At 38.3% G+C, this 21,415-nt stretch overlaps 1 protein-coding gene across 3 annotated transcripts in view; it reads right to left on the bottom strand.

Annotated features, from left to right (window-relative positions):
- The window catches only part of LOC136878892 (target of Myb1 membrane trafficking protein), a 182,877-nt gene that overhangs the window by 59,995 nt on the left and 101,467 nt on the right, over nt 1-21,415 (bottom strand). For all 3 annotated transcript variants that reach the window (XM_067152476.2, XM_067152477.2, XM_068228851.1), the window contains exon 8: nt 6,410-6,563. In XM_067152476.2, coding sequence (XP_067008577.2) covers nt 6,410-6,563 — 154 coding nt within the window. The remainder of the gene's footprint in view (nt 1-6,409; nt 6,564-21,415) is intronic.

The following is a 21,415-nucleotide window of genomic DNA, read 5'->3' as shown; positions in this document are numbered from 1 at the left end:
TACATGTAAAAATAATGTCGGCATCAATTTTGGGTGCCATCATTCATTAGGGCGTTAACTACGAGGCCTAAAATTTGCGACATTTCAAATTCCGCGTGATCAGCAATGAATACCTGCTGGCCAATGCTAAACCAGCACACCAAGTGCCTGGAGACACGCCTCCTTCAGATTTGCCACCGCACGTTTCCCTTCTCCCCCCGCCTGCCCGTATTCTTAGCTGTCGAAGAGAACCGGTGCTACACTTTGCGTACTCTATCAGCCTTTCTCATATCTTGCCTTTGTAATTTCCACATTGTATTAGTCAGTCTACGTTTTCTGAAATGTTTATGAAAACGTTTGCACTGGGCGAGTTGGCCGGGCGGTTAGAGGCGCGCGGCTGTGAGATTGCATCCAGGAGAAAGTGGGTTCGAATCCCACTGTTGGCAGCCCTGAAGATGGTTTTCTGTGGTTTCCCATTTTCACACCAGGCAAATACTGGGGTTGTACCTAAATTTTTTTTTTGCTATGGGCTTTACGTCGCACCGACACAGATAGGTCTTATGGCGACGATAGGATAGGAAAGGCCTAGGAGTTGGAAGGAAGCGGCCATGGCCTTAATTAAGGTACAGCCCCAGCATTTGCCTGGTGTGAAAATGGGAAACCACGGAAAACCATTTTCAGGGCTGCCGATAGTGGGATTCGAACCTACTATCTCCCGGATGCAAGCTCACAGCCGCGCGCCTCTACGCGCACGGCCAACTCGCCCGGTGTACCTTAATTAAGGCCACGGCCGCTTCCTTCCAACTCCTAGGCTTTTCCTATCCCATCATCGCCATAAGACCTATTTGTGTCGGTGCTACGTAAAGCAAATAGGAAAAGAAAAAAAAAAATGTATGGCGCCTGTTGTTAATTGTGTTTTGTTTCGGTTTTCTTTTCACTATTTTTTAATGTTTCGAATAGACCAAAGATTGTTTTAGTTCACTATCAGTTATTGACGGGGAGTTTGCCCGATGTAATGTATACGGAGTCATTTATTGTGTTGACTTGTAATTGTTTGTTGTTGTACCAGTTCGTACAATAGCTATTTAACTTTTTGCGTATGTAACTGCCATCATACCCAGAAAACTGTAGTGTGATACTTTAATCTCGGTACTTGTTGAATACACAGACCTTCGTCAGCTATAATGCAAAAGTACCAGTACAGTAAGACTACAGGTCTGCCTGTGATTACTGTATATCTACTGCATATATAAATGCACATCTTTTTTATTTTTCAAGGCTTTTCTTATTACATCAAACTTTACTACATTCCATGTCATACTCATATCAAAGTTGCCTATGCATTAAATTTGTTTATATTCGATAACCATTGCTGCAATTGAAATGTGTTGTGCCTGTCACTGCAAAACATAAATAAATCTTTCAGTACAAGCATAAATAAAAATATTCTACCTATAGGCCTATTCCTTATACTAGAGTACGCAATACAGAAAATGCCAGTAGTTTCAAACTCGGACTTTATAACTGTTGTTGTCGTCGTCCACGATGTAGTTTCGTTATGACACAACTGATAGCATACACAAAATGGGTGGGGGGAAGGGGACATAAAAAGATCTGGACCTATAACCAGGTTTTGATATCCCGAGGTACCGAATCTTATTACATTTATTGAGATCCTCTACCCAGGCACGTAATTTCTTTACATAAAAAGGTATTTAACGTTGTTTAAAGGTGGGAGATTTAGTGGTGGGTGATTTAATTTGATTAATTCCATATGTATGTCCACTCTAAAGGACACTACCGACAGCTTTAAGGCATTTTAGCAGTAAATAATAATTTAAGGGTAGGTAGGACGCAGTAACCTACACCACTTTTGACCACGCCCAGTGGTACTTCACTCGGAGTTGTACCCACGAATGTGACAACTCACCACAATTAGCAGGAATGAAAATATAACATTTGAATAAAATATGGGTATATTAGTTTAGGTTATTTATTATCATTATGTGAAACGGAATGTTATTTAAAGGATTTTAATAATTATAGTACGAAAAGAAGCAAAGTATAGAGCCGGTCCCGTTCAACAGCTAAGCAGCCGGCAAGCGCGGGGAGAAGGGAAACGTGCGGTGGCGAACCAGTTGAGTGGGGAGGGCAGGAGGTGCACAGGCGTGTCTCCAGGCACTCAGTGTGCCGGCTTAGCATTGGCCAGCAGGTATTCATCGCTGATCGTGCGGAATTTGAAATCTCGCAAATTTTAGGCCCCGTAGTTAACGCCCTAATGAATGTTGGCACCCAAAATTGATGCCGACATCGTTTTTACATGTACCCCAATGTGTTTTCCAAGTTACATCACGATCGGCGACTTAACCATTGCCGATGTTCCCTTGTAAGAATAAGTTGCCGGATTTCCCATTTGCTGTCATTAACTTGAAGCATGTGTCGGGAGGGGGGTGTGTGTGTGAAGAAGACAGAAAGCACATGCTAACGAACTGTAGTACACATCTTGTCTTTTCGTCTTGCAAGCCTAAGCTACGGATTGCCAAGTGTAGTGTAGCGTTGTAATTAGTGTGAATAGGAGTTGGTGAAGTTAGTTGTACTTGTAATATCAATGTATGAACGTAAGTGTAGTGTAGCGTTGTAATTAGTGTGAATAGGAGTTGGTGAAGTTAGTTGTACTTGTAATATCAATGTATGAACGTTTTAAGTGAAAATAAGCGGAACTCAGAGGAAAGTGATCAAGCGAAAGGCACTAACAATTAAAGACAAAGTGGAGATTATAAGGAAAGTGGAGTCATCTACACTTTCCCATGTCGCTTTGGTGAAGGAGCTGGGGGTGCCGCCGTCTACTTTGAACGGCATTATAGTGAAGAAAGAAGAGATCTTGGCTTCTGGAGGGAATACTTCAGCAAACTGCAAGAAAGTTAAATCTGGAAAGTATGATGAAATAGAACAAGCACTGCTAATATGGTTTAAACAGCAGCGAAGTTTAAACATACCTGCAAGCGGGACTATTGTGAAGGAGAAAGCCGAAAAAATTGCAAGCAAATTAAAGGTACCTTTTACCGCGTCGAACGGGTGGCTGGACCGCTTTAAAAATTGAGCCGGTATTGTTTACAAAACAATTTGTAGCAAAGTAGAGAGAGTAAGTGCAGAGGAAAAGGGAGCGTGGAAGGAAACAGTTCTGCCTGCTAAAATAAGCAGTTGCAAAATTTGCAACGCTTTTAATCTCGATGAATTCGTACTTTTTTACCAGCTTATCCCAGATAAATCTCTAGTTTTGAAGGGAGAATCCTGCCACGGGGGAAAATTAAGTAAATTGCGAGTTACGGTATTGGTGGGTGCTAATATGGAAGGAACTGAAAACTACCTCTACTGATGATAGGGAAGTCTAGGAAGCCACTATGTTTCAAAAATGTCAGGTCTTTACTGTGCAAGTACACCAGCAACAAGTCAGCTGGGATGACAAGTTCCCTGTTTGAAGAGTATATGCAGGCATTAGATGCCAAAATGGGGAGCCAGAACAGGAAGATTGTGGTGTTTATGGACCACTTCCCTGCTCATCCCAAAGAGTGGCCCCATTTACTGAACATCAAGTTAGAATTTTTTCCACCGAATACTACATCGGTACTACAGCCCATGGACCAAGGAATCATTAAGGTATTGAAGCAGAGGTACCGAAAGTCAGTTGTGCGCCGTATGCTGCTACACATGGAAGCAGGCAATCCCATCCACAAAACATCTCTTTTGGACACAATGCATTTCATTGCCTCATCATGGGATTCAGCGGAGCCTGTAATAATAGCAAATTGCTACAAGAAAGCAGGCTTCGGTGGTAGTACCAACAGCATTGTTATGGAAGTTGGTGATGAAGAGCCAGGATGCTGGAAAACTATACAGGAGACGATGGAGATTACTAGTAGTTTCGACGACTTCACTGCCATTGATGATATGGTAACCACTTGCAAGGAGCGGACCATCGATGAGATCTGCAAGGAAATTCAGGCAGGAGATGATGATAGAAGAAGAAGACGAAGAAGAAGAAGAAGAATAAGAAGAAGAAGAAGAGGTTGAGGAAGAGAATCACCCAAGACCATCTTGCAGTGAGGCAAGCACCTGCCTTGAAAAACTGAGGCGGTTTATGGAAGGTTCAGTCAATGTGCCTCAGAACACATGGAAGGCAATGTGCGAAATGGAGATGTTTATACTTCAAGAAAGCAGTAAAAACCTGAAACAGTCAACCCTGGACAATTTCTTTTCCAAGTAGGAGCCTAGACTTTTGTGTTTGGAAATAATAATAATGTTATTTGTTTTATGTCCCACTAACTACTTTCACGGTCTTCGGAGACGCCGAGGTGCCGGAATTTAGTCCCGCAGGAGTTCTTTTACGTGCCAGTAAATCTACCAACACAAGGCTGTCGTATCTGAGCACCTTCAAATACCACTGGACTGAGCCAGGATCGAACCTGCCAAGTTGGGGTTAGAAGGCCAGCGCCTTAATCGTCTGAACCACTCAGCCCGGCAGTGTCTGGAAATATATTTAATGTGTAATGCAGTACGGAATTTACATAATGTACGGTTACCATCTACAGTTTTAATGTTCTTAGTATTTCTTCTTATCTCTTGTCGAAAGTTTTATATATGTTCCCTTCTCTTATCAAGTATTTTTATAGTACAGTGTGTTCAATTATTTTACTTTGTCTCTAAAAATACATGTCATGATAATGTATATTTATAATTGTGGCTTTCTTTTAGCAGCTCTTATATTATATCAGCCTATTTCGGTATGGTTCACAAACGAGGAAATCTGTTGGCTGTATGTTTCACATGTATTTCAAAGTACAGAATAAGTTTTCAGGCATTACCCCTTTTAAGAAGTTTTTTTATAATTTTTTTTTCTTTTTTTCCTTTTTCTTTTCGGTCCCTTGAAAAACCTCTTAACAGAGTTTCACTGTATTTACAAAAGTTCATAATTAAGCAGTGGGGGGAAGGGGAGGGGGGAAGAAGAAAAAAAAAATAATGGTAGCAAGGAAAATGAAGACGCACATTAACCCAAGAATTCTACAAATGAAATAACACTCTCTATTACAGCTAATAAATCTCCTTTTGGTTCCATATTTAAGTTATCGTGACAATTATCTTCCGCATTTTCTCTTTCTTCTTAGATCTTGACAACTTATTAATGAAGACTTTCATGAATTCCCCCAGTATAAGTTTAGGTCAATAGGTTCCATACTGACAACATTAACAATGCACAGTTCCACCTAAAAGTGTCAGCAGTCCAAACAAGTGTAATTATTCCCCAGCAATTCACAGCCAGCATTCACCATAATAAATGTTGGAGACAAACAGTGTACGAATGTAAATCTAAGACAGGAAGCCACAAATGGGTACTTACACAAATGATACAGAAAATGACGGGTTAGTGCAGTAAGATGGAGTAACAGAAAAAACAGACAACAAAAAACTTGAAAATGCAGGCTAAATTCTACACCTTCTCATTCTGCTGTCCTCGCATAACATATATGGGTTATTTTCAAACATAGAAGATCAGACAGGTTATCATTAACAAAATATTCCTCATACAGGAAGATCAGACTGCAGAGAGAAAACAGAGGCAAGATACTCCAGAATGACCTTCTACTGACATAAAATAGAGGTGCAGACTATGGACATTTGAAGTGGTTTAGTAAATATCTTGTTTCATTTCACTGCCATGATAACAGTATCATTCTGGGCATGAATCCCGTTTCCAAAAAAGGAAAAGTTAGTTTTCAATAGTATTGGCAGAGTATTTGCATACCTCATGCTCAACATGTACTTGGATAACCACATAAAATCTTGCATTTATAAAATCTTTATTTTGATTTTCACCCTGAATACTCTACTGAAATTTTAATTCTCCTGCTATCCTCCAGTATAAGAACTTCCATATTGCTCTGATCTTAAAACTGAGAATAATCACAAAGGTACATGAAAAACAATATAAGATTAAATACCTCATTTCTGTCATTCATATTCATTCCCAACAGTGGTTCTCGGTAAATATGATACTGTTGTCAACAGCCTACTCTCTTAAACAATTTCTTTTCCTCACAGAAATAGGCTGAACAAAAGCCCATTTCAAAATCTAGGGACCTAAACTTAAAATTCAGCAGTTTTCACTGAGTAAATTTGACTATCCTTTGGTATCCCATAAATGCCACCTACATCTGAGTGGTTCTATTCCACACCAATGAAGTCTACAACATGTTTCAACAGTTTCTTCAATTAGCTCTTCCTCCTTATTTATACCTATTTTTAGAATGACAATGTTGCCTGTATTCCACTGATATTTGCTGATTGTAAATGTCAAATATATCAACATGATTATCACCTTAAAAAAATTCAAATTCTTAAAAACATTCAATCAGAGAATCCCTGATATTCTTACCCAGTTTTGGAAGATTCATAAGTGACATTCCTTGATTGAGCAAACATGTCAAACTCTGAGTCTTCTTTCTCTTTCAGATCCTTTTGTGATCCCTGCTGTGCCACAACAGTGCTTATGGAGTTAAGCTGTGAGGTAGCAGTTCCACTGGACAAACCTAATAACAGCACAACATGAAACGATTATATAATAGAGGGGTTATATTTATTATTTTGAGGAGAAAACACATTGAATAAGGTGGTTTTTATGGTGGTAATAGTGGGAGGTGAGACAAGTACAAGAATAAAGCCTGCTGCCTTGAAACTAGGGTTACCAGATGTATGGGTTAGCCTGGAAAATTGTTATTTTTTCTCATTTTGCTCCACGTATGACGCACCCTTTGAACTATATGCCAAATGTTCTGGTTTTTAAAATATTGCAGTTTAGACAATAGTATTGTATTGAAAAAAAAAAAGAGTGTGGTTATGCAAGTACCAAATATTCAAATTACAGTATATTGTATAGATATTTTGAGAAAAGTCCAACTTTTCTCAATACTAAAACATTGTATTCACTTATGAAAATATAAGTATGTCAAGTAGGACATGTTTCATCCCTTCTTTTGTGATATCTTCAGCTACTTACTGAAGTCAGAACAATTCCATAAAAACATAGAATGATATACTTTAAATAAAATTATATCACAGAAGATGATGCATTGTCTGCCCACTTACAGTCTTAAAAGCATATTGCAATAATATGGGCCTCACATTAAAGTCTTTAAAACCATGATTTTTGATGTTGAAGGACAGCCAAGTAAGCCTATGTAGGGCAAATGTGATATTGTTGACATAATTACATTTAAAAGTATGTTTGATTATATATTTCTTTTCAAACTTTGTGTCCATAAAAACATATGGATATATATGTTGACATTTTGAAATGCAGCAAAACATTCTTGAACAAGTGATGTGTTGGACTTTTTAATGTGAGATAGCTCATATCACCGTAATATGTTTTTTAGATTTTAAGTGGAGACACAGTGCATCAACTTGTGTAATTTTATTCAATGTTTTTCTTCTTTTTCTTGGAATTGTTCTGACTTCATTAACCCTGGATAAGTAAGGCTCACAAAATTTATGACACTGGTATACATTTAAATGTAACTTAAAAGCTCTTAAGTTACATTTAACTGAGTCAACACTTAAAAGTAGGGCTTCCTTCTTAAACTGGTACATATTTCACACTAGAGACAGCATTCGCAAGCAAGCTTGAATCTGATTCCCTCAGTACCTTTAAGAATAAGCTCAAACAATAATTCAGTGTGCTTTTTCTAGGTCTAGTGTTTCCGCATCTTGTATCGGAGGTTCATCATAAAAATTATGAATGTTCACCAGTAGTGGATGTGAATTTTTAGCTGAAGAAAATTCAAGGTAGATTTCTTTTATTTTACGTATGTTCATATACTCTTTCTTGGAGTATTTTGTTGATTAGTGTATGTCTTAAATATATTTAGGGTGAATGTGAAATTAGTTTTTAGTACGATCATTACTTTGTTCACTGTCAGATGTCTTTACACGCGGACGATCCTTTCCTTGCTGATAAGATTGGAAGTATTTTGGACGAGCTTGGAAAAGAAGATCTGAATGATATTCTTGCTGATGATGGAAGCACGTGCTTGGAAACAGAGAATTTGGAGAAGAAGAAGAAGAAGGCTCCGATAAAGATCTTCTAAGTGTCAGAGGAAGTGTTTCTCCTGAAACCAAGGATCTTCACAGAGTGGACGAAGAAAACATAATTCCAACTACTGGCACTCTAAAAGGAAGACCAGTCAATCTGGAAGACCACTGTTTGCTAGAATTGTCCTAGAAGAAAAAAAAGAAAAAAAACAGACGAATGACCACTTCATACTGCAAGATGTGCAACAAAGCTTTTTGCCAGGAACACAGAGCAATTGTTTGTGTGAATTGTAATTAGACATGAGAGACTCATTGCAGTTTCTGTAATGTTGAAAGTGCATAGATACTTGCGTATCAGCAGAGTGTATACTGTATATGCTGTAAATAAATAATAAAAATATTGAGAAAATTGTAAGTCATAAAATTTACAAGCGTTTACCTATGCCGTGCACATGGCTGACCATTAACTGTCTAGGGTTAAGTAGCTGAAGATGTCCCAGAAGAAGGGATGAAACGTGTCCTATTTGACATTACTGAATTTTTGTCAGTGAATATATTGTTTTAGTATTTTAAAAAAGTGGATTAGTCTCAAAATATCTAGACAATATAATTAATCACCACATTTGTTACGTTTCTCAGAATCAGATATCGGTAAGCAAACACTTCTTGTAGAATTATATCTACATTTTCCATTACATTTAGCAGACGTTTCCCATAAGGCAGTTCTTAGCTTTGAAAAGAATGATTTCTCAGTCTGCAGGAATAGATTGTAATGAATTTGAAAGTACAACTGGAACAAATAACGGGGGAGTCATTTTTTTTTGTTTCAAAGTGACTCAAACATTAAATAAATTGAAAGATTTGTTTACTGGAGAAGTTAAGGTCTGTGAAAACAATTTTAAACATGTCTTATGATATTTGTGTACCCAAATGGTTTGATTTTAGTGATTCAAATGTTTTTTCTTCTTCTTTTCCCACATCTGTGGGATCACGGGTGCGAACTGTGTAGCACATGTGGATTTGGCCCTGTTTTACGACCAGATGCCCTTCCGACGCCAAACCTATATGGAAGGATGTAATCACTATTGCGTGTTTCTGTGGTGGTTGGTAATGTAGTGTGTTGTCTAAATATGAAGAGGAAAGTGTTGGGACAAACACAAACACCCAGTCCCCAGGCCAGAAGAATTAATCAGAGGCGATTAAAATCCCCGACCCAGCCGGGAATTGAACCTGAACCCTCTGAACCAAAGGCCTCAACGCTGACCATTCAGCCAATGAGTCGGACTAGTGATTTGAATGTTATGTGCATATGAATTTTGTAACTCTAAAAAAGTCACCTCAGTTCAGCAAAATTTTAAAGTTAGTGGAGACACTAAGTTTAGAGGAAAAGCTGAATATGGATGACATTTGTTCAGAAGTTGTTGAAATAGTCAATTGTTTTCTAGGGAGGGTGGTATTGGAGAAAAGCTAAACGTAACTCTCCAATGTGAAACAATACCAGAGCGGTGGGTACATATTACAGGTATAATTGGCCCAGAAAAACTGGAGAATATTTTGATGATTCTTTTACGTTTGTGTTAAGCATATTTCCATTAAGTGCACATATATATAATTCTTTTTACTATTTGCTTGACATCGCACCAACACAGATAGATCTTATGGTGACTATGGGATACAAAATGGCTAGGAGTGAGAAGGAAGTGACCATGGCCTTAAGGTACAATTCCAGAATTTTCCTGGTGTGAAAATGGGAAACCAAGGAAAACAATCTCAATGGTTGCTGACAGTGGGATTCGAAATGCATATACTGAAACATTAATTTGCAATGTCTGTCTGTTAGGTCATCAGCCCAGAGGCTGGTTGGATCCTCAAATAGCACCACCAAAGGTTATGCGGTTATGAGGAAACCCCAAAAACCAATGGCAGCACTAAAATCAGGCGTACTAGGCAAGATGAGGAGTGAGGTAGTTTGCCATTGCTTTCCTCACTGGGTCAGAAAGTACTATTGCAGCACAACTGACCCTATGAGCAGCACCTTTCATGACACTCAGATGCACTAGTCATGCTCTGAATGTCATTACTCAGCACTACCATACCTGCCAAGTTTACAAAGCCAAAAATCAGGAGATTTAGAGATGAAAATCAGGAAAAATCGGGAGGAATCAGGAGATACAATTGCTCAAAACTGCTTATTCTACATATCTTGCGCAATACAGGAGTACTATGGTACCGTATATTATAACACTTATTGTCTCAAAACACGACTGTTGTTATATGAGGCTCACAGGAAGTATGTGAGCGAGATAATTGGTCTCTGATAAGCCTACCGAAAATAGTATGAACTCATGCTCCAGACGTGTGAATCAGTCATGCGCTTAGATGCCATTACTTAGAAAACGCATAGATTAATATACTGCATCTCGCGCCGGCACGATTATGAGAAGCGCAATATTATTTTTATCAAGTAATAAATTAAAACTCGCCAGAATTGTCTCCAAATGGCTCCTAAAATCATTAGGAAATTCTATCACTAAACTACTAAAACAGACTCCAAATCTAGCGACTAGTCTCTAGAATCGACTAGACTGATGCGAACGAACAGGAACATAACACGCGAGAACGAGAGATTGACAGTCGATATACGCGTCGCGATAGACTGGTTTCAATAAACATCTCCCATTCTTGCGCATTTCTCGTATTAATAAACGTCGATTTTTTTCATTTCAAAGAGGCCAATGAGCAAAGGACTTCGGCCACTTGCGTACAAAGCTGAAATGGTGGGATTTGAAAACAAATGTTTAAAATTCACTAAAATAAGTTAAAATCGGGAGAAATATTAGAATAATCGGGAGGCGGGAAAAACTGTCGAAAATAGGGAGTCTAAATGGTCCGTTATTGGACATTATAAATTTTCCAGCTAACTCATTCCTGGTTGCCAGCGTTTCGCCCTCGTGTGCTAGGCTGGGCTCATCAGTTGGTACCTAGCACACCTACCAAGACGCTGGCTAGTGCATACCGTGGAGGCCACTGATGATCATCTGATGGCCAGGCAGGCATCAATTTTTGATAATGGGACAAAGTGTCTTATAGTGCATTGGCACTGCCGGTGGCTACAATTAGCCTACGCAGTGGCCTCCACGGTATGCACTAGCCAGCGTCTTGGTAGGTGTGCTAGATACCAACTGATGAGCCCAGCCTAGCACACGAGGGCGAAACGCTGGCAACCAGGAATGAGTTAGCTGGAAAATTTATAATGTCCAATAACGGACCATTTATATTGGTATTATAAATTTACTCATTCGGAACAAATATTTCAGGTTCCCTATGGGAATCAACATCTATATCAATAGGGAGTCTCCCGCCTAAATCGGGAAAGTTGGCAGGTATGCACTACCCATACCCCAGCAACTTCCATATTGTCACAGCCATGGATGTTGACTGGGACTTCGGTGGAAGCTACACTTTACTCTGGCCTGTGCCAAGAGAGGGATGCAAAAGTACTGTATCCATCAAGAAATGAAAGCAGGCAGAATTTGCAATAATGGCAATAAAATGAAGAGATGACAGAAACAGAAGCTCTATGTCTGCATAAGTTTGTATGTAAATATTCAGTAGAGTTTATATACACATGTGGAGATGGAGGCACTTCCGTGTATGTGGGGCTTGCCCTTTCTCCATCTACCACCCCTAAATTGTACATGTACAATTTAAGGAAAATAAATAATAATAATAATAATAATAATAATAATAATAATAATAATAATAATAATAATAATAATAATAATAATAATAATAATAATAATAATAATAATACATTTAAAAAATTAACTGTTTGTATATTTCAACTATGATGAGAACTGTAAGGAATTTTATAAGACTTATTGAATAAGAAATTGTTGAGTCTTCAAATGACAAGTACTTGTGCTAAAGACCAACACTTCATTAGTTTGTAATTAATTAATTAAATATTTCATGCTGGTATATCATATATTTTTATTAGTTAATACATCCCTTGTCTCTTCTCATTCATTAAATGGCTGTGGTGTTTTATTTTAATGTTATATGGCAAAGAAATTGAAGTGTTCCTTATTTACCATCTGGAAATCTGGCAACCCTAATAGGCTATAGCAGGGGTTTCCAAATGGCGGCCCGCAGGCGGCATGTGGCCTGCGAAGCCATTTTTGCGGCCCGCGAAAGCACTGTAAGAAATAACATGTATAAAAGTCACAAACGTATTAGCTCGTTCGAAAACTTGTTAATTTTTATACACATTCTAGACCCAAGTCAGAACTAATTATTCTTTAATACTAGTTCCTCTTTTCAAGTATACACTTGATCTCAGATTATTTTTGATTTTAAAACATTTAAAATCCAAATTTCAAGTAATAACGTATTATTTTTGCTTCCCACTGACTACTTTTGATGGTTTTCGGAGATGCTGAGGTGCCGAAATTTTGTCCTACAGGAGTTCTATTACGTACCAGTAAATCTACCGACACGAAGCTGACGTATTTGAGCACCTTCAAATACCACCGGACTGAGCCAGAATCGAACCTGCCAAGCTGGGGTCAGAAGGCCAGCGCCTCAACCATCTCAGCCACTCAGTCCGGCTCCAAATTTCACTCTTTTATACAATTTTAAAATAATGTTTTAAGCAATTAAAATGATCAAACCCTAATTTCAATTGAACTATGCATATTGTTTCATAATGGTGCTTCTGTACTATTTGCAGAATTTTACGAAAATTGTCATATTCAAGTGCGGCCCGCGAACATGACTAAGGTTTCCAAAATGGCCCTCGAGCCCTTACAAATTGGAAACCCCTGGGCTATAGACTTAAATTCAATTTTCAAATCTGTCATAAATGCAGTAAGTAAGCATGGGTAAATGTGCATATGAATCAATTTAGCAAATTTTATCCAAGCTTTCCGTGCAAATGTTCATAATGACAAATATAATTTTGCAATTGTGAACGTTGGCTGGGAAAGAAATACATTTTGATGTTTAAAAAATACAGTAATTTGTTTCTCATGGAACGTTGCTGCAGGGTACATGGGATCAGAATATGTTGTAGAAGGGCAAACGATCAGTAAGCAACAATTATCATGTGATTTTATATAGTAACAAGAAAAAAATGTTAAAAATTAACAATATATTGTACATGCAGGGAGCAATCATCATTTTCTTGTCATATATTCCTCACATGTGCCCATATAAAGAAACAGCAATATCAAAAGTGTCCAATAGCCTAAGTATAACAAATATTTAGACGAGGTCCAAATGAGATGAATACCTAGCGGGATGTACAGAGCAGTATCTCATCACTGTCACTATTCTTATCAAATACAATGTGTACATGATCATTTTAATCAATTCAGTGAGGTTCAGTAGGCCATTTATGATTTTGGATAAATATTTTGCATTATTTTTGTACCGGGTGGTACACCTCCACGTCGCTAATTCGAAATTTGCGCCAGTTGAAACTCTCCTACTGGAGGAAGCCTGAACTTTAACTACAGCGCTAATTCTCTAGTTTCTCAGAAGATGTCACTACTTGTAAATTTTGAAGTTTCTGAACTGGCTCGTTTTCGATGTATTTTTGTTTGCCTGTAGTAAGAAGTGTGGACATTCTCTTCCAGATGGCACTACTGAAGAAATACAATTATGCACCCTAGTGCGAAGTGAAAGAACTATGTTTTTGAAGAAATTTTGTGTTCATAAGTTTGTTCTTTGTTAAATTTCTTTCAGTTACTGTTTATGTTGGCAATATTAACCCCTTCCTTCCGCCAGGTTTGAATTTAGCCAATCCCAAATTTCTTTAATTAATTTATGACCAATCAGGTGTATCTTCTTCAACTTGGATATGTTGCTTAACCCTAGCCAATAAAATTCTTGTGGGAGGGTGTTCTCATTCCTGAAACGCCTCGAACTTTCCGCGAGAGTATATAAACTGCTGATTTTCGGGTCTCCGCGCCACTTCAGTAACAGCTATCAGTGTGTAAAGTACGTAGCAGGGGGCGGGAAGCGCCTCTTTCTTCGGGCAGCAGTTCAACCACAAGGTAATGGCCGTTTAATAACTTCTTTTCTTGCTAGCTCAGCAGTTTAACTCTCGGGGCAGGTCCGAAGCCTTTTACCATGTAACCTTCCCTTAAAATGTAAAGACACTCGGTATCAATTCTATCTGTTTAAACTATAAATTGGGATAGAGAGTGCTTAACCCTCTCGAGCTCCCACTCATATTGCTTCGAGGTGAACTTATTTTCTCGACCGTTTCTTCTAGCGTAATGTAAATTGTCCTCTCATATAAGTCACCTCTTTAGTATGGGATTAGCCCTTGCATTAACGGCCTAGTGCCAAGTAGGTTTTAAACAAATGTATTAGGAGTGCAGCTTCGCCTCCTCTCAATTTGGTATTTTAGAGGCCAGGTAATTAACCTGTTTCTTTACTTAATAGGCCTCAGTAGGTTGGGTATTTTACCTCTGTTTTCATGTCCTGGGAGGACAACTTGAAAGTGGAGTTTGGTGTGGCCTTTCATAGGCTGGAACTTTGAGAGCAGATTGCTCTTTTGAATTTGATTTTGGGTGCCTCGAGGAGGCTTTATTTTGTAATTGGGAGCAAGTGCTCCTGAACATGATTGGGGTCTTCTGCCCCTTTGTCGAATCTTGTTTTTTGGGTAAATTTGGTAAATTGCTAATTGCTCAAGAATTGTGAGTCCGGGGCTCGAAGCCCAAATCCTGTGAATACTGTAATGGTACATTTGTTGCCTTGCTACTCTGTACCTGCCATTCTTGTTATATCTTGATTTTGCTAAAGAAAATATAACCTTGTTAAATTTTATCTTAACTTTAATTTCGTATTTTGAGACCTGTTCACCCCCGCACCTTCTTTCACCTCTGCACATCCACGATACTCCGTAACAATTTTAATAAATGATTGCTGAGAGTAACATCCAAGTACCGTATTCACAAATCATTGGCACTTTCACAGTAATACCTAAGAATTCCAGGGATGTTGCTGGTATGTAGGACAACTCTTCTTTTCAAAACTGATGGAACTTTTACTTTCAATACACTAGATCTGTCTTTAATGAAGTGCGTGTTAATGGAATAGTCTCTCCTCACATTTCACTGAAATATGATACTGCCATTTTACGGTATGTGTTGTGAAATGTTTATAGTTCAGCTTCCAGCATATCCAGAAAATCCAATACATCTGTCAAAGACAGTGGCTGGAAGGAAAGTTCTTTTCCTGCAACCAGTTACTTTGTTCTTCACCAACCACAATCATAGCATTTATGATTTACAAATAACATTGCAATGCACATAAACACAGACTGATATACTAGTACTGAAAGATAATCAAGCTCATATTTTTTTTTTTTTACAATTGGCTTTACTTCGCACTGACACAGACAGCTCTTATGACGACGATGGAGTTGGAAAGGGCTAGGAGTGGGAAGAAAGCAGCCGCGGCCTTAGTTAAGTACACCCCTAGAATTTTCCTGGTGTGGAAATAGGAAACCACGGAAACCATCTTCAGGACTGTCGACAGTGTAGTTTGAACCCACTATCTCCTGAATGAAACCTCACAGCTGCGCGACCCTAACCGCATCGCCAAAGCTCTCGGTCCATCAAGCTGAAAAAGGTGTAGTGTTTAGTGAAATATTCCTGACCTTCTGGTACAAAACCAAGCGGATGCTTAAACTTGCAATGAGTTGCATTTTGATAGTTCACTGGTACTCACTCTTGACTGATCTGTTGACCTTTACTGAAGCAGGGATGAGAGGGACAATTCTATGTCACTAAGTCAGAACCCAGTATGTCAAAGAACTTGATTTTTCAGGAGGCACTTTTAAAAGTTGGCGAGCTTGCTGAAATTCATATTGTATTTCTTATTTTTTTAAAAATAATTTGCTTTACATCGCACTGATACAGATAGGTCTTATTGCGACAATGGGACAGGAGAGAGCTATGAGTGGGAAGGAAACGGCCGTGGCCTTAAGGTACATTTGCCTGGTGTGAAAATGGGAAACCATGGAAAACCATGTTCAGGGCTGCCTACAGTGGGGTTCGAACCCACTATCTCCCGAATACTGGATACTGCCCGCACTTCAGAGACTGCAGCTATCGAACTCTGTAATATTGTATTTCAATGACCTCTAAATTGAAGTGGCATACATTTGTGAATGTAATAAAAAGGAACAAGTTACTCTGCTGCCTATCTATGTACTGAATATATCGGAATCTTTATTCTGGGAACAACGTATTCTACGGGCACCAAAATCATACTCTTCGCTGCAAAACCTACCATATTGGCATTAAAACTTTTTTTTTTTTTACATGCTGCGTTTTGCCTTAGTACCACAGAATTAAACTATTTGCCAACTGTCCACCTCCATAGCGTAACGGTTAGCAATATTAGCTGCCATCCTTGGAGGCCTGGGTTTGATTCCTGGTATTATCAGAGATTTAGGAATGGCAGGAAGGCTAGTAAGTGGATAATATGGTACACGCAGCTCACCTCCATGTTCATGAACTATGGCACAACTTCACATGATATACCAATAGACAATTCTAAAACTGATACATATTTTATGGACATGTATGGGGAACACTTGACAACTTACAGCAGCAGTTTATGAGAAATAAATTACAGTAGAACCCCAGTAATTTGAAATAGCTGGGGCTGCAGTCTAAATGGATTTGGAAATGTTCAAATTATCCACGAAGAAACATAATACTGTATATACAATACAGTATACACTTAAAGCTACTGTATTGGCAACCACAACGCAACATAAAAATATGTACGGAATTGCTTTAAGTACTGCATTTATAATTTCTATGTTTACTATTTGACTATCAGAGTTACAGCAATTTGGAATGTAATTAACAATATCCGTATTTGTATATTCTGCTAAATGCTACCTTAAATCATTTTAAGTACTGTACTACGATCATACACTTTTTTTACATTGCAAGTTGGATTTTAATTTATTTTCTCCCTCCATCACTGATCCCGTTCAGATTATCCAAAAAATGCTGGGGATCTACTGTAATTATTTTTAAAAGAAAAAGCAATCTTTCCCACCCAACATCCACATTTCAAAGTTGATATTTGTCAGTATGGACAATTGTACAGAAAGCAACCTCCGAGAACAAAATCAGACAAAGTACTGCATTACCGTATTTCTCTGAATCCAAGACAATTTTTTCTCAGAATTTCACGTGAACAATCAAGGGTCATCTTGCATTCATGACCTAACAGTAATGAAAACCACCGGCAGCTACCAGGTAATCACTCTCTGCTTCCCTTCATCCCCCATGCAAGAACAAAACTTGTTGACCTTCAAAATCCGTGTCTTTATTAAGCCTATACATCGCTAGCCCTGGCAGCCAGTTGTACAGTGCCTCCAGGTAACGTCATTGGTTCTCAGAAAACAGTGAAGAGAGAATGACATTCTACTAGCCTCTACAAAGAGTTTATCAAATCCACATAATGGCATCCTAACATTACTCTCTTGAGCTAACTGCAAGGTCGACCATAATGTACTTCTGAAAGCTGCGCAGGAATGTCGTTCAAATTGGAACAGCAAGGATGCGACCCTTCGAATTTTTAGAAAAGCTATGACTACTCAGTGGCAGAGTTATAATGTGTCTACTGTACCTGACACTTAGTAAAAGTGACAGATTTATACACCGCAGTAATATTTTTTGTAATGGAACGTTGTAATGTAGACACACATGGAACAGGTATTGCCAGCAAATTTTCAACAGGTTCTCGTCGACATTATGATGCCAATTTTAAGTTAATGGTTATTAAGCACGCAGAAATGAAGAATAATTATGCAGCCACAAGAAGGTATGGCGTAACTAAGGCCAATACTCAGTGTTAGCGTGAAGACGAAGACAGCTTAAAAATGCATACGGTATAAAAAATGCATTTAGTGGCTCGCAACAAGGTGGCTTTGAAGAAGTCAAAAATGAAATTGTGAAGTACGTGCATGAAAAAATGCAAGGATGGAATGGCCATAACACGGCACACAAAACTCGTTGTCTTTCAATGTCCGCGTCTACCTCGTTTAGCCACTGAAGCCAGCAAGCGAGACGTGCATCTAGTTCACCTGGTTGTACCTTACAATTAATAATAATAATAATAATAATAATAATAATAATAATAATAATAATAATAATAATAATAATAATGCTATTTGCTTTATGTCCTAACTACTTTTATGGTTTTTGGAGACGCTGAGGTGCTGGAATTGAGTCCCACAGGAGTTCTTTTATGTGCCAGTAAATCTACCGACATGAAACCGACATATTTGAGCACCTTCATATACCACCGGACTGAGGGAGGATCGAACGTACCAAGTTGGGGTCAGAAGGCCAGCGCCTCAACCATCTGAGCCATTCAACCCGGCCTTAGTAAAAGTAACAGTTTTATAGACAACAGGAACTTTTTCGTGATGGATCGTCACATTGCAGAAACACATGGAACAGATATCGCCGGCAAATTTTCAACGGGTTCTCGTCGATATTATGATGCCAATTTTAAGTTAATGGTTCTTAAACACGTAGGAATAAAAAATAATTGTGCAGCCACAAGAAAATACAGCATAACTAAAGCCAATGATCGGCCTTGGTGCGAAGACAATGATAGTCTAAAAATGCGTACTGTACAAGAAAGGCATTCAGTAGCTGCAACGAGGATGCTTTACAGAAGTCGAACATGAAATTGTGAGGTATATGCATGAGAAACACAAGGTCGGAATGGCCATAACACCACATGTGATACAAATGCAAGTACGCAAAGAGGAAATCCCTGAACTTTCAAAGGCAGTACCAGATACCTCTAATGAAAATGACTAAGAAAGTAGGTAGGATGTACACATATGAGAGAGAGAGAGAGAGAGAGAGAGAGAGGTTTTTAAAATCTCAAATTACATTTGAAATTTGTTATAATTAAATTATGATTTCACTAACCACATTTTAAGCTTGATTTAATCTTTTTGTAGGAAGAAGTGGGGGGTTGTCTTTCATTCAGGGTAGTCTTGGATTTGGAGAAATATGGTAATTCAGGCCTTTACAACCTCGTTTCCGGGCTGAAGTAAGATGTATGCAGCCTTGAAGAGAGTAAAATTCTGCTGTGCCTGCACCCTCACCCAGCATGCACACATCCTCCGACCAAACCCTCATCCCCCACCCCATACACACAAACACCAAAATTTCAGGCAAATGCCATTATGGAAAGTTTTCAACTTTAATATATATATGCAGCAGTTGCTTGCTTTCCACTCTTAACCTTCCTTCTGAAGACTTCTCCACACTTTTCTAGATCCTTGCATTCTTGTTCTCCCGGAAAGTGGGAATCCTGTTGGTGAGCCTTTCTGGTTTCATCATTTTAATATGTCCATAAGAAAGCCAATCTGCTTTTGTTGATTGTGGTAGTGATATTTTCAAATCTCTGGGATAGTTCTTAGTTTGGTCTAAAGCAGAAAGTAAATCCATCTTTTGGTTTCCTGGATCCAAGGATCTTTCTAAGGAACTTTCTTTCTTTTCTAGGTCTAAGAGTCCCCTACTGGCTATTGTCTCAGCTGCATATAAGCATTCAGGTTTGATCACAGTACTATACTGCCTGAATTTGGCCTGATAGAATGATTTTGATTTGTGAGTGTTCTGAAAGTCTGAATACAATCTCAATCTTTCTTTCCCGTTCTTCAATTGCTACCTTTTCATTGATGTTTGAAGTCAGAATCTCACCTAGGTACTTGAATTTCCAATTTCTAATTATGTCTGATACACAGTAATAAAATTTTGAGCAATTTCCTATCCTCTCCAAAACTTCTTCCTTGAAGTTTCCTTTCCGAGATAGCTTACTTCCTAGGTATTTAAAATCATCTACAGTGAAACCTCAGTGAGTTCCTCATGAACACATTTTCTCGCTTGGCATGCCGTAAATTCGAAGTCCCAATTCTCATAATACCTCACTTATCACGTCACAAATTTTTGCTATTACCGCTTAGTACGATCACATTTTTTCTAGCCCTGAAAATGTTATTTGCCATCCCTTGTGGAAGGAACGTGATTTCCAACTCGGGTAAGAGCCCTCGCCGCAGGTGTGTGATAACTGGAAAAGGGCTTGAATTCTTGAACTTCACAGGATAAATTGCACCTTAGGAGAGCAAGCCATTAGCCTCAGAAATGCTCAGTTTTGCTTGCTGGTTAGCAGTGAAACTGCGGAATAACACAACGAGCCTGTTTGTGCTTGTATTTCGCATTCCATTCAGAAGTTAGAAATGTATTTTGTGTTTAGTTGTACAGTGATGGGTAGCAAATATTTGTCGCGCGATAGTCTACATCTGGAACATAATCGTGTGAAGTTGACCAGTGTGGTGCATATTTGTCTTGTGATAGCCTATTTATGGATATGGAAAAAGTCATGAAATTCCTTACTAATGAAGACAAAATTAAAGTTTGTCGGCAAGTCGACTGGCATCTACATCTTTAAGCATGCAGAGTTGGCAGAATGTTAAAACTCGCACCTTCCAGTTTCAATTCTATCTTGGTTGGTCAAAGTTTCGTTCGATTCAAAATGGCGGCCAAAGTCATTCTGTTGCAGTCACACATGGCCATGTATAACCTCCAATTCATTGTCTGTGTGAGACCAGGAAAATAATGTGTAATAACCGAAATATCTAACATTTGTTTTAGAAAGAGTGTGATCTGCAATAATACTTCGATATTTTTATGTGCCCCGTTCAAATGTTTTCATATTTTTTGTTTGATGTTTTTAACACTTTTCAGTGTACAATTGTTATGTCATAAGCCCCAGCGGAATAAGTTCTCATAATTTTCTCGTTTTTTCACCTCTTTTAATACTCTCTGCTCATAGAGTTTCAGTGTACCTGTGAATATACGACGTAAAATCCCTTTATTTCGGAAAAATCACATCTACTGTCGGATTTTTTATTATGGACACTCGAGTTTAGGCTTAAATTACAAACGAACCAATAGGCCTATTGCAATGCGAGTTATACCAATATTTTCCTTGCTTAATTCTACATTAGTGTATATAAGACACATTGTTTTCGACGTTCATTAAATATTTTTTATTTGTGGTTATAATAAATATTGCCTGGGTTTTTGGCTTCTTCTCTAGGGAGTGCTCACTTAGGAATATATACGAGGAAAACTACTTGTCTGATGGTAATGAAATTTTGATATGTTATAACCACATGTATTTATAATGTAATACTCAAGTTGCAATTATTTTCAACCACCCCGAAAAAAGTTCGTATCATTTATCTAAAGCAACTCTTTCTCAGCCCAGGATAAACGTACAACAGCAA

Source organism: Anabrus simplex, chromosome 8 (assembly GCF_040414725.1).
Source record: "Anabrus simplex isolate iqAnaSimp1 chromosome 8, ASM4041472v1, whole genome shotgun sequence".
Taxonomy (NCBI): domain Eukaryota; kingdom Metazoa; phylum Arthropoda; class Insecta; order Orthoptera; family Tettigoniidae; genus Anabrus; species Anabrus simplex.
The sequence above is the reverse complement of the archived record's forward strand: the minus strand, read 5'-3'. Positions and strand labels throughout refer to the sequence as shown.